We start from the raw sequence: 13,803 nt of genomic DNA on the forward strand, positions 1-13,803 counted from the left end.
CTGAATAAAATGTAAAAAAAAAAAAAAATTTAAGTGTGTTGATAAGCTTTCCAGAAAGTAAGAGATACTCAAAGGCCAAAATACCAGGTAAAATCTGGAACCCAAAGACTTAAAATCATTAAAGTTTTAGGCGTTTGCCTTGAGGGTGTTTGCCAGGCTGGGTGAGCACCTCACTGGCTTGCTGGTGCCTCAGGGCTTGGCATGTGGTCGAAGATTTCCGAGAGGAAGTCTTCCCGCCCTGCCTCTTCCTTCAGGCCCTCTGCCCTGGTCCAGAGTCTTCCGGGGCCTTGCTCCTCAGTGTGGCCAGCGGACTAGCAGCATAGGCTTAGCCCGGGAACTTGTTAGAGTATAGAATCTCGGACCCTACCTCAGACTCAGTGAATCCGAATCTGCATTTTCACAAGACCCTCAGGTGACACACAAGCACATTAAAGTGTGGGAAGCACTGATTTTAGGAGCTTGCAGAAATTTCAGTTGGTAGCTTCAGAAATGTCCACCAGATGGCAGGTTTGCAGCAGGCACAGGTCACTAGAACCACCATCAGCCACCGAAATCCCCTTCTAATAATAGTCCTGTAAATGGCATTAGAAGTTTGGAGCAATTGTTCATGAGCTGTGGAGGGAATGAATGGGGGAAAGAGCCCCAAGGAGACCCCTAATCAGAGAGTGGCAGATTGTGGGTGTGAGCCACGAATTCCTCCTTTCTGGGCATTCCCAGTTGCTTTCATGTGAATTGTCTAGTGAGAGGAATGGGCTATACCCTTTCATTTCACAGACAAGAAATCAAGGCTCGGAGAGGGAGAGAGACTTAGCCAAGTGCTCTGCAGTGGCAGAGAGTGTGGGAGCCAGAATTGGAAGGCAGGTCTCAGGCTGCCTGGCCTGGGCTGAGAGCGCCTCTATAAAGGTAGGGCAGGTGGATCAACCAGCCCAGTCTATGCTGACCTGAGTGGCCTGCCTATCCCTTGCCTCCCCCCAGTTGCTCTTTGAACAGCTATCTTGTTTTCTCCACAAGTGCTAGAAGAAGCTATTATAATAATTCAGTTTGAATTGTTAAGGGGCTTTCCACAATACTCAGGATCCTGGACTTAACCTCCAAGTGAACAAAACATCAGTCTTACCCAGGAACAAACAGGACCAGCCCTGGCTCCCAGAGGGTCCTCTGGGATTCTTGATGGCCTCTGAATCTATAGCAGGCACCAGCTGTGAGCCACTGACTCTTTTTTTTTTTTTTGAGACAGAGTCTCACTCTGTTGCCCGGGCTAGAGTGCCGTGGCGTCAGCCTAGTTCACAGCAACCTCAAACTCCTGGGCTCAAGCAATCCTTCTGCCTCAGCCTCCCGAGTAGCTGGGACTACAGACATGTGCCACTATGCCTGGCTAATTTTTTCTATATATTTTTAGTTGTCCAGCTAATTTCTTTCTATTTTTTAGTAGAGACGGGGTCTCGCTCTTGCTCAGGCTGGTCTCGAACTCCTGACCTCTAGTGATCCTCCTACCTCGGCCTCCCAGAGTGCTAGGATTACAGGTGTGAGCCACTGTTCCCAGCCCACTGACTCTTCAAAGAACTTTCATCCCAACCTGTTTAGTTTTGCTCTTTTAATTGTAAGAACAAAGATTCACTTGAACAAGCTTGAGTACATTTTTCTCTTATTTTTTTTCCTAAGTAAGAATGCATTTGGATTGATTAGGGGAATCACACGGAATTCAAGAACGGAAGTCAATTATGTGTGCCCAGACTAAAAGGAAATTTGAAAAATATTTGGCAGGAAGCAAGGGTTACAATAATCCTCAGTTCCACCCTGTTGTTAGCCATAAGTGGGAATATAAATCGGTATAGCCATTATAAAGAACACTATGAAATTTCCTCAGACAAATTACAAATAGAACTACCATATTATCCAGCAATCTCACTCTTGGGTATATATCGAAAGGAAATGAAACCAGCACTTCAAAGAGACACCTGCACTCCCCTGTTTATTGCAGCACTATTCACCATAGCCAAGGTATGGAAACAACCTAAGTGTCTGTCAATAGATGATTAGATAAAGAAAATGGGGTATATATACATAATGGAATACTATGAAGTCTTAAAAAATGAAATCCTGTCATTTGCAACAATATCCATAACCTGAGATGTGCTCACAGAGAATTTGAATTCAGGTAAATCCAAGTACGTGTGTGGAAATAATTACAACCACCATCTTCTGAACATGTCATATAACACATGTAATAAGTCCAGAGGACTGAGAATTGAGTGGGCAGTGCAGGGCAAAGATGCCCAAGGGGCTGTGATACTGGAAGGTGACTTTTATATAGTCCAATTTCCCCATCCATAGTCTCCTGCCAGGTGTGGGACTTACAGCTAGAATCCCTGCCTTGGAAGGTCACCCTTGAAAGGACCTCGAGGCCATCCAACCTAAAATGAACTTCCAGCAGGGGAGAGATGAAACTGAGGCCAAGAAAGGGGCTCCAGAAGCCAGCACACTGCCATGTCTTGTCACTAGTTCATTTGCTCTTTTTGCTTGCTTCTTTGTTGCTTTGTTTGCTTGTTTCAATTTAAGCCTAGCCTCATCTCACAAAGGATGTGAGGTAACCCAGAAATATATTTGAGGCCAAAAAATTAAAAATAGATAGGTGAGGAAATGGGGCAAAGGGACATAAAAGTAGAAAAATTATATAATTGAAAGTTAGGGAGGGGTAAGAGTTACCTCAAAATGCAGACCATCGCAAGGCCATTCTCAGCTGCAAAGTTGAGATGGATACGACACACTGGGAGTGGGTTTGAATCTCAGGACAAAAACTCAGATGTACAAGAATTAGCCATTTATTTATTTTCCTTAATCAAATTGTCTGACACCCAGCCCCATCTGACCAGGCCGATGGGAATCTTCTGTCGCAGTTGGGAAGGAGCATCCGACCCTCCCAGGGGTTCCCAGGGATAGGGAGCCTTACCCAGAGCCCAGAAAGTGGTGGACATTTGTTGGCTGTCCTCCCAGGATCCATTACTCCCCTGCCCCGTTCTTAACAGCTCCAGATTTTCCTTTGTACAGCAGCCACAGGGTTTAGGGGAGACTGACCTTGTCTTCAGTTTCAGAGGAGGGCCCTGGTGGTCTAAGTCAATCTTTTTTTTAAGACAGAGTCTTGCTCTGTTGCCTGGGTCAGAGTGCTGTGGCGTCATCATAGCTCACTACAACCTCAAACTCCTGGGCTCAAGCAATTCTCCTGCCTCAGCCTCCCAAGTAGGTGGATCCACATTATATTTGAGTAGAGTAGATACTGAGTAGAGTTTTTTCTTCTGTGAAACTGAAGGTGTCCTGCTACATGCAGCATCCAACCACCATGCTGTCAAGGCTGCTACTAACCCCCCAAATGTCCAAAGCCACAGGCTCACAGCCTATGATCTCTGTGCACGGGCCAGTGGGGAGCAACTCTTACTAATGACCTGTGATAGATGTGGAGTTGAAGATTATTATAACTTTTTGCTTTCCCCAGAATAATTTTTGGACTTCTTTATAGTCTGGGCACATCCATTGGAGTGTCTGCTAGGTGTTAATGCTGTAAGGCATGTAGTTGTGGGGGAGGAAATGATTAAGGCCTGCTGCCTCCTACACACGGAGTCGCATACCACTGCATGGTTGGAGTTGGGGTGGGAGAAAAGGTGCAGACATGTCTCTGTGTTTCCTCACAGACCAGTCCCACTACTGGAGGTAAGTCCCCTCTCTTCCTGGTGCTAAGACTTAAGAAGAATTCCAGCCATGGTGCTATTGGCCGACACACTGTGATGGCATGGATGATGTTTCTCATGCTATTCTTACCAAACACAGGCCTCTGGGATAATACCAAAGTGTGCACAGTATTCAGCAGTTCTACACAGGGCTACACAGGACACCCCAAGAATCCAATGCCACTGAAACCTGGTTCTGTGGTTGTCTCCTAATTTTGCACCCATCAGTGACTCTTCACAGCTTCCGGTGCTAGAGGATGTAAGATTTGCAAATGTAAGTTAGCTATGATATAATGTCACTGAAGTTGTACACAAAGCCAACTAGCCAGTATCTCCAGAAATGTGAAGACTCTTACTTCTAGGTTCTTAAATAGTCACTTGTATTACCTGTGGAACAATGTGGGGAAAATCAATCTACTTTTTAGTTCGAGTTCTGTGGTCCATGACAGGGACCTTGGAAAATCCCGTCTCTACTCTGGGTTATCATTTTCTTTCTTTCTTTTTTTTAAAATTTATTTTAAGGCCAGGTGCAGTGGCTCACGCCTGTAATCCTAGCCTTCTGGGAGGCTGAGGCGAGTAGATCGCTCGAGGTCAGGAGTTCGAGACCAGCCTGAGCGAGACCCCGTCTCTACTAAAAATAGAAATAAATTATCTGGACAACTAAAAGTATATATAGAAAAAATTAGCTGGGCATGGTGGCGCATGCCTGTAGTCCCAGCTACTCGGGAGGCTGAGGCAGGAGGATCGCTTAAGCCCAGGAGTCTGAGGTTGCTGTGAGCTAGGCTGATGCCACAGCACTCACTCTAGCCCGGGCAACAAAGTAAGACTCTGTCTCAAAAAAAAAAAAAGAAAAGAAAAAAAAATTATTTTTATTTCAGGATATTATGAGGGTACAAACATTTTGGTTACATTTTATGTCTTTGCCTCACACAAGCGAGGATTAGAGGCATACCCTTCCCCTCTACAATGCTCACTGCATCCATTAGTTGTGAGTTTACCCCCCTAACTCCCTAATCTCTGAAGAATATTACTACCGTGTGAGCACCATAGTGTTGATCAGTCAGTGCCAATTTGACAATGAGTACATGTGGAGCCTATTCTTCCGATCTTGTGATACCTCACTTCAGATAATGGGCTCAAGCTCAATCCAGGAAAATATAAGAGGTGCTAGATCACCTCATATTTCTAATAATGAGTAATATTCCATTGTATAAATATACCAAATTTTAATAATCTACTCATGAATTGACAGGCAGTTAGGTTGTTTCCACATCCTTGCAGTAGTGAACTGTGCTGCCATAAACATTCGAGTGCAGATGCCTTTATTATAGAATGTCTTTTGCTCTTTTGGGTAGATGCCTAATAGTGTTATTGCTGGATAGAATATTATTTCTATTTTTAACTCCTTGAGGTATCTCCAAATTCTTTTCCACAGAGGTTGCACTAATTTGCAGTCCTACCTGCAGTGTAAGGGTGTTCCTGTCTCTCCACATCGTCGCCAGCATTTCTAATGAGTACAATGAGGAGCTTGGAGATCATGTGTTCTGGCAATCTTGGATTCTGTGACAGTCATTCACTCAGTTAGGTGTTTCTAAAATACCAGGTTCCTCACAGAGGACTTCACGTCCTTGTTCCTCAGGCTGTAAATGATGGGGTTCACCATGGGGGTCACCACCCCATAGAAGAGGGAGATGAGCTTGTCTGCAAGGTCCTGCTTGTCTGCCCCCAGTGGGTCCTTAGACTTGGGCTTCCCGTACATGAAGAGGATGGTCCCGTAGAAAACGACCACGACTGTGAGGTGGGCGGAGCAGGTGGAGAAAGCCTTTTTCCTCCCCTCAGCTGAGGGGATCCTCAGGATGGTGGCAATGATAAAGACATAGGAGACCGAGATGAACAGGACTGGGATTGCAAGGAAGAGCATGTTGGCCACAACCATGCTGATCACGTTGATGGAGATGTCGGCACAGGCCAACTTCAGGACAGCCAGGATCTCACAGGTGAAGTGGTTGATGACGTTGTCCCCACAGAAGGGCAGCCGCATTGCCTGGGATGTCTGTACTACAGAGTTGGTGATACCAGCTGCCCAGGAGCCGGCAGCCATGGGCACATAGACAGCCTTGCTCATGACCACAGGGTATCGCAAGGGGTTGCAGATGGCCGCATAGCGATCAAATGCCATCATGCTCAGGAGCACACACTCTGTTGCTCCCATGGCAAAAGAGAGGAACATCTGTACTGTACAGGCTGAGAAAGAGATGGTTTTCCTGGGGGTCAGGAAGCTGTCAAGGATGAGGGGGACTGAGGAGCTTGTGTAGCAGATGTCCAGGAAGGACAGGTTCCCCAGGAAGAAGTACATGGGTGTGTGCAGGCGGGAGTCGAGGATGGTCACCAGGATGAGGACCCCGTTGCCCAGCAGGACCACCAGGTACATCAGCAGGATGAGCACAAAAAATGTCTTCTCCAGCTTTGGATGGGCTGAAAGTCCCAGAAGAATAAACCCCATCATCGAAAAGGTCTCATTGGATCTGTCCATGGTGCATCTGCTTTGTCACCTGCAGGAACACAAAAGGTCAACCTCAGCATTCTCTTACTCCAAAAGTGCCTGGGAAGCCAGGCAACAATCTTGGTTCTGCTGAGCAACTGGAGAATAGCCCTGACAACTTATTTATCTCTATGGGATTCTAGAAACAATGTAGTAGAGATCAATATTTAACTTCTGCTTCCAGTAAGAAGAAACAGATTAATTTGGATTAACTCTCTTGCAAATGACAATTAGAAAAACTGGACAAAATATAAAAAACATCTGTGTAAAACATTGGAGGTAATAAGACAATGAGGAATCATAAGGTTATGATTTTGGGGAAAACAAGGACCCAGAGAAATAAGTTCAGCACTTTAGGCTGTATTTCAACTGGAGCATTTGCAGCTGCTGGATGGGGACACTGAGAGACAGAGGAGTGCTACCAACAGCCTCATGGAGATGGGGAATAGGTTTTGAGGTACAAGACGTACCTTGAAGGGCCCTTAACTTTATCACTTTGGGATGGGATTTCAAAGGGCAGAAACAGGAATAAGGGCAAATCAGAAGGAAACAGGTGCTGTAGTTCCGCTTCAAATCTTCTCAAGTCCTGAAATTTGACTGAGGTAGTCCCAGATTTGGGGTGCTCCAAAGTACCTAACAGAAGCAAACATAAATCCACCCTGAAGGAAAGTAATATCACCCTAGTCTCCAAATCATTTCTACAAGTAATTTGCAAATACAACATATGGCACACATTTAAGAAGATAAGGTACACAAGGAGACAAGGAGACATAATGAAAACCAACAGAAAAAAGCAACAACAGGATATAAAGTTTCCCTTGCCTTGGGGCAGGTGGGAGCCAAGAAGACAGCTCTGGTGACACTTCTGGGAGAATCAGCCCAGGCCACCTTGACACCAACAATGCCAAGGTCTTAAGATCTTGTTGATCCTTTTGTACATTTGGGGGAGTGAGTGCACCATGACCGAGTTGAGTGAGCATTCAGACTGAATCTCCCCTCTTCTCCTCACTCTCCATTGTCTGCACCAGAGGCACTGACTTGTTCCTGAGACTGTTCACAGAGCCCTAGGCCTACTCTGTCAGCTCTTCCTACTGGGAAGGTTAAATCTCTCCTGATAAAGATTGTTTAATTTTCCAAACTTTATTTAGGTTCTGGAACCTTCTCTCAGGCCCATCTGTGCACTTCCTATTAATAGTACAATTCAGTTTTAGTAAAGAACCCTGCTAAGTCAGTTTAGCAAGAAACCCCCATCCTCAATATCTGATCACCCTTAATATCTGATCAGGTTCCTCATCCTCCACCACCCCCCAGATGGTGTCTAATCAACCTGGCCTGTCTTCAGCAAGAATCCTGTTAGGTCAGTTTAGCCATAATCTCCCTTACCCCTGTTTTTCCTCTTTGTAATTTTCCATCCACTGACCCCAACCGTGCCTCTTGGCTATAAGTTCCCACTTGCCCATGTTGTATTTGGAGTTGAGCCCAATCACTCTCCCCCACTGCAAAATCCCATGGCTGGTATTGAGATGATGCCACAAGTGCCTGAGTAAAGTCTGCCTTACCATGCTTTAACAAGTGTCATTGAATAATTTTTTCTTTAACATTCCTCAGACTTGTAAGTATTCCCCAAACTAGGATTTATTCTGGGCCAGTAAAAAACTTGTAGGCAACCTTGAGGGTGTTGGGTATTTGGTTTTATTTGTACTATATCTAAAATACTTATCAACTTCCCAGATAGCCGTCTCTCCAAGAGCTCTCAGTAATCCACCCCCTTCCTCGGTTGTTGCAGGGGCACTTCCTGCCTAGTGAACTCTGAGACACTGCTGTGTTGGTGCTTAGCACATTACAGCTGTGACAAAGTCTGTGTCATAATAATTCAATTCATGTTAACAGACATTTATTGGGCATCTGCTTTGGGACAGACATAATTCTCGGTGCTGGGGACATAACAATGAAAGGCATGGTCCCTGACCTCAATGAGTTCAAAATCTAGTAGAGAAATAGTCATGCAAACAAATAATTACATCATCATCAACCATAACAATTATTCTAATGTAAAGGACAATAAGCCTTAGGGTCTATTTAGCAATTTGCTCCCTTGCCAACATAGAGAGCCCCTTACTGCATTCCTGATAGTCCTAGAGCCTAGGTTTGACTATCTGCGTGATGTGGGCTTTTTACCTCCCTGTGAGGCTCCCTTCATTTTGGAATAATTACCCTTGATACTGAGCTGAAATCTGCCTCCTTGCAACTTCAACCTGGCTCTGTCTTCTGAAACCTCCAAAGGCAGTTAACCTCTCTTCCACACAACAACCCTCTAAATATCCAGAAATAGCATGAAAACTTCAGCATGAAGATAAATAAGAATCAATTTCCCCTTTTCTCCTAGAACCTTAACAAAATAGATAGATGTCTTAGAGGCAAATGTGTCATCCAGGAATTGACTACAAAAGGTGAAACTGAGAATGGTCCCCAGGCTTGAAGATGGCTGGGGTGTCTGCAACTGTGATGTGTGTGCTGGGACAGTACATCAGTCTCCAGCTGGGGTTTTCATTCTATGCTGGCCAGCCAACTTTACCCTCCCGAGAACCTGGATCACATGAAGAAATATTCCCTGTATGTCGTCATCACCAGATCCAGACACATGCTCATTACTATTGTTGGATTTTGTACTCTAATTATGAAATGAGAAAGAGCCCAACAGTTTTAATCAAGAAAGGACAACTGAGTGTGGGAAGAAGACTACTAGCTGTGTGGTCCCTGGCAAGCCCTCTTTTCCTCTCCACAATGATGAGGTAAAGCCAGATGATCTTAGATACTCTTGCAGTTTGTTGGGTCTATTTGATTCTGTGAAAATAATATACCAATAAAAGTGCTTCATCTCTCCCCTCCTCAAGCCCCATTCCATTACAGTCAAGTCTGATGATAGAAATGTAGCTGTGCTAATGACAATTTTGGTATTCCTTTAATCAAAACTTGCACTTACCTTCATCACAAACATGGTGAGCAAGAATGATCAGTTTCCTAAGGGTTGGAAAGAGGCTACATGTCTGAAGCGTGAGGGTGAGGGCTCAGAACATGTGACAGGTAAATGGTCCTCTCCCCTCCACCAGCCTTGTGCCCTCAGGGCACAATCTCCAAAGGACTGGCCATCACCCTTAGAAGATAATTTAAATTCTAGTTTGTTCTTTGGGACCATTTTAGTCCCTGAAGTCATTTAAAGTTTGGAAAGTAAGTTGTACTCAGTTTAGAAACTTTGTATACTACTGGGATAACATCCCCAGAATCCAATTATACTGGAGGACATTTGCTTTCTGCTTCTTCTCGTCTGCCTTTCTCCTCCGTCTTTTCCTTCCTTCCTTCCTCCCTCCTTGCTCTCTGAACATCATAATCCCATTAACAGAGTCCAACAGCCCATAGATCAGTGATTACGTGATTCATTCAAACCCCCAAGTCTCCTTTCTGCGCTGCGGCCAAGAACCATCACACCCAGTCACTGCTTATGCTGTGTTTTGGGGGATCTGGGTGAAAGGCTTATACCCTCCCTCTAAATTTTCATCTTGTTGGATTAAGCACCTTGAAGCAACCTGCTATGTTCTGCCTCAACGTCACTGAGCATCCAACTAAGTCACTGTAGTTTCAGCTTCCTATCATCTGTGTGTGTGCTCTGAGATCTCATGGGAGTCACTGACAGAATGTGACCCAGCACAGGTCCAGAGAATGGGCATTACTTTAATCGGCAGTTATTGAGTGTATACTTCATAAAAGGTAAAAATGTGCAGAGTAACCTATGCTGTGCCTCCTGGGAGTGCACCCTCTAGTGGCAAGAGAGAGGCACAGGAAAAACTACAGTTGATCTTTGAACAGCACAGAAGTGGGGGCGCCAACCCCCATGTAGGCAAAAATTTTTGTGTAACCTTTGACTCTCCCAAAACTTAACTACTAATAGCCTGCTGTTGACTGGAAGCCTTACTGATAGCATAAACATACAATTAACACATATTTTGTATGTATATGTATCATATACTCTATTCTTACAGTAAAGTAAGCAAGAGAAAAAAATGTTACTAAGAAAATCATAAGGAAGAGAAAAATATGTTTACTATTCATTAAGTGAAAGAGGATGATCATAAAGGTCCTCATCCTTGTTGTCTTCACATTGAGTAGGCTGAGAAGGAGGAAGAGGAGGGGTTGGGCTTGCTGTCTCAGGGATGGTGGAGGTGGAAGAGGTGGAAGGGAAGTCAGGAGAGGAAGGCACAGTTGGTGAAACTTTATGGATATGCATTATTATTTCTGTCTGACTTTATTACATTTTTATTTCTCAAAAAATGTTTCTATAGGATACAAAATCTTCTTACACCATTTTCTTTAGTTTCAGTGTCCATATCATATTAATAGAAGGGTCCCTGTCATAAAAGAAGTCAAAAGCAGCCTTGAATAATCAGAACCCTTCTGCCAGATTGCCTAACGTCAGTTTGTTTTCCGGCCTTGCTTATTCTATGTCTTCATCCTCATTGCGTGGCACTAGTTTGGAAGTGCTCATCTCCACCAAGTCGTCTTCTGTTAATTCCTCTGATTCCTACTTCTCCAAGATCCATATCTTGAAACCCTTCACCCACTACCTTTTTGCCATATCCACAATCTCTTTCCTGATTTTCTTGACTGGCTCTGTTGTAAATCCTATGAAGTCATGCACAACATCTGGACACAATTTTCACAATCTTTTTTGCCATATTCACAATCTCTTTCCTGATTTCCTTGACTGGCTCTGTTGTAAATCCTATGAAGTCATGCACAACATCTGGACACAATTTTCTCCAGCAGGAATTTATTCTTTCAGGCTTGATGGCTTTCACAGCTTTTTCTATAACAATGATGGCATCTTCAATGGTGTGATCCTTCCAGACTTTCATGATATTCTCTCTGTTAGGGTTCTCTTCCATAATGTTGACAATTCTTTCCATAGAGAACCATGCACAATGAGCCTTAAAAGTCCTTATGACCTCCTGATCTAGAGGCTGGATTAGAGACATGTGATTGGGGGCAAGTAGCTACTTTGATGCCTTTGATGTTGAACTCAGGGGGTTCTGGGTGGCCAGGGGCATTGTCCAATGTCAAAAGAACTTGAAAAGGCAGTTCCTTACTGTCAAGGTACTGCCTGACTTCAGAGACAAAGCATTAGATAGAACCAACACAGAAAGATGATTCTCATTGTCTAGGCCTTCTTGTACAAACAAGACTGGCATCTGGTGTTTATCTTTTCCCTTCAAGGCTCAGGGATTAGCAGCTTCATAGGTAAAGGCCGGCTTGATCATAAACCTCATTGCATTTGCACAAAACAGCAGAGTGAGCCTATGTTTTCCTGTCTTAAACCCTGGTGCTTGTGTCTCTTCCATACTAATAAATGTCCTTTGTAGTATTTTTTTCCAGAATAAGGCACTTTTGTCTGCATTAAAAACCTGTTCAGGCAGATATCCTTTCTCCTCCATAGTTTCCTTAATGGCATCTGGGAACTTGTCTGCTGCCTGTTGGTGGGCAGAAGCTGGTTCTCCTATTATTCTGACATTTTTAAAGGCAAACATCTTTCTAAAATTATTAAATCATCCTTTGCTGGCATTAAATTCTCCAGCTTTAGATACTTTACTTTCCTTTTGCTTTAAATTGTCATATAAATGACTTTTTCTTGACTCATATTAGAATCTGTAGGTATGCCTTTCTTACAGCAACACTGTACCCACATCAAAGCTACATTTTCAATATGAGATAAAAAGGTATTTTGCAAAAAGTGCAAGGTTTTCACCCCTGCTGGCATAGCTACAGCAACAGCTTCACAAATTTCCTTTCCTTTTTCCACAATGGTCCTTGTGCTTGATTCATTTACCTTGGAATGGTGGGCAACGTTAACTGTAGACCTCAATCTGTAGTACATATCAAGCAATTCAACAGTTTTCTTGTAATGTCATGAATTTTCTCTGCTTCTTGGGAGCATTTCCAGTATCACTAGTGGCATTTCATATGGTTCTCATGGTGTTATTCAAGGTTTATGATATTGCACATGATGATTAAACATGATGAAAAATATAAGAGAGCTGTGAAAGATCACTTTTACTGCGATACTCAATTTACTAGAGCTACAAATTGCTCCTATGGAGATGATCAGCCTCACAGGATGTTGTAAGCAGATACTCACAAGCCAAAGGGAAGAGCTGAATAGGGCAAGGTCTAGGTGGAGAGCTGCGGAGTTTCCATGCCCTCTCTGGGTGCACCACTCTCCCCATGTCTCTGGGTTCTCTGAACCCCTTTGGTTTTGGGCTTTTCATGGTAGTTCCATTATGTAGCCATGATTGATTAAATTATCGGCCATTGGTGACTGAACTCAATCTCTAGCCCTCTCCCATCCCTGGAGGTCAGGGGGTGGGGCTGAATATTCCAGCCCTCTGATCACGTTGTTGGTTCCTCTAGTAACCAGCCCCCATCCTGATGCTATCTAGGGCCCCATCAGGAGTCACTTCATTAGTATCAATTCAGGTATTGGAAAGGGCTTATTATGGATAGCAAAAGATGCTCCTCTCACCCCATCACTAAAGAAATTATAGTGTTTTAGGAGCTCTGTGCCAGGAACTGGCCAGCAAACCAAGTGTGTGTGTGTGTACTTTATTATATCACAATATCCCACCCTCATACCTACCTTATAGGGTTGTTGGGAACATTAGATAAGACATGAATTGGGAAACAGTTATAAATAAATGGCAATTCTTACTAATATTAGTGTCTCACCGTTACCTCACAAACAACAAATCCAATTGGCTGCAAACTCCTCAATCATAGAAACTATTTCTTAGTCATATCTTTATTTCCAGTAACTATTCTGGAGCTGGGCACAATACACGCACAGGAATTGTGTCCTGAAATGTCAGAAACAACCCCAGAGCCACCCCACCCATTCCAGCTTTGACACGCTCCCTCTGTACTTTCTCCACGCCTCTCTTCCAGTTCTCAAGATATGATGTGAAAGGGAGGAAAACTATCTTTTCCTTCTACCCATCTTAGGTTCATTGGCCAGGGCCCCTGTAGGGAAAGACAGATTAATAAGAGAAAAGCATACACACTTATTCAATGTAAGTTTCATATGACATAGAAGCCTTCTAAAGAAATGTGGACCCGAAGAAACAGTTAAACCTGGGTGTTTTTTCTAGTAGGTTTGAGTGGAAAGTAGCAGAGAGGTATGATGGGCAGAAAAGAGTGAGCTGAGTCTTGCGAACGGGGACACAGCCAGGACTGTTTGCTCACATTTTCTCGGCCTCCCTATATCTTGGGAGATAAGGGTGCTCCTTTGTTCTGGCTGTAGGGAGAGCCCCTCTCACAGGAGGTCTGTGACTTGCCTCAGGGGAAGGTCAGAAAATCCTTCCTAGGTTTTATAACCTGCTTCAGGGGAGAAGGACAGGAAAGGTCAGAGAGACCTTCCTGCACACAGTTTCTCAAATTCCTTCAACTTAAAATATTCAATCTGCCAAGGTGCCATATTTTGAGGTCATGTGTCCT

At 43.9% G+C, this 13,803-nt stretch overlaps 1 protein-coding gene across 1 annotated transcript; it reads right to left on the reverse strand.

Annotated features, from left to right (window-relative positions):
• Nucleotides 1-5,313: 5,313 nt before the first annotated feature.
• LOC123646138 (olfactory receptor 13C7-like) lies at nt 5,314-6,255 on the reverse strand. Its single transcript, XM_045562823.1, has one exon. The coding sequence runs from the start codon at nt 6,253-6,255 to the stop codon at nt 5,314-5,316; it is 942 nt and encodes a 313-aa protein (XP_045418779.1).
• Nucleotides 6,256-13,803: the final 7,548 nt, after the last annotated feature.

Source organism: Lemur catta, chromosome 10 (assembly GCF_020740605.2).
Source record: "Lemur catta isolate mLemCat1 chromosome 10, mLemCat1.pri, whole genome shotgun sequence".
NCBI lineage: Eukaryota > Metazoa > Chordata > Mammalia > Primates > Lemuridae > Lemur > Lemur catta.

Excerpts from the sequence above, each read along its gene's own strand:
- LOC123646138 (XM_045562823.1), bottom strand. The coding sequence starts at position 6,255 with ATGGACAGATCCAATGAGACCTTTTCGATGATGGGGTTTATTCTTCTG.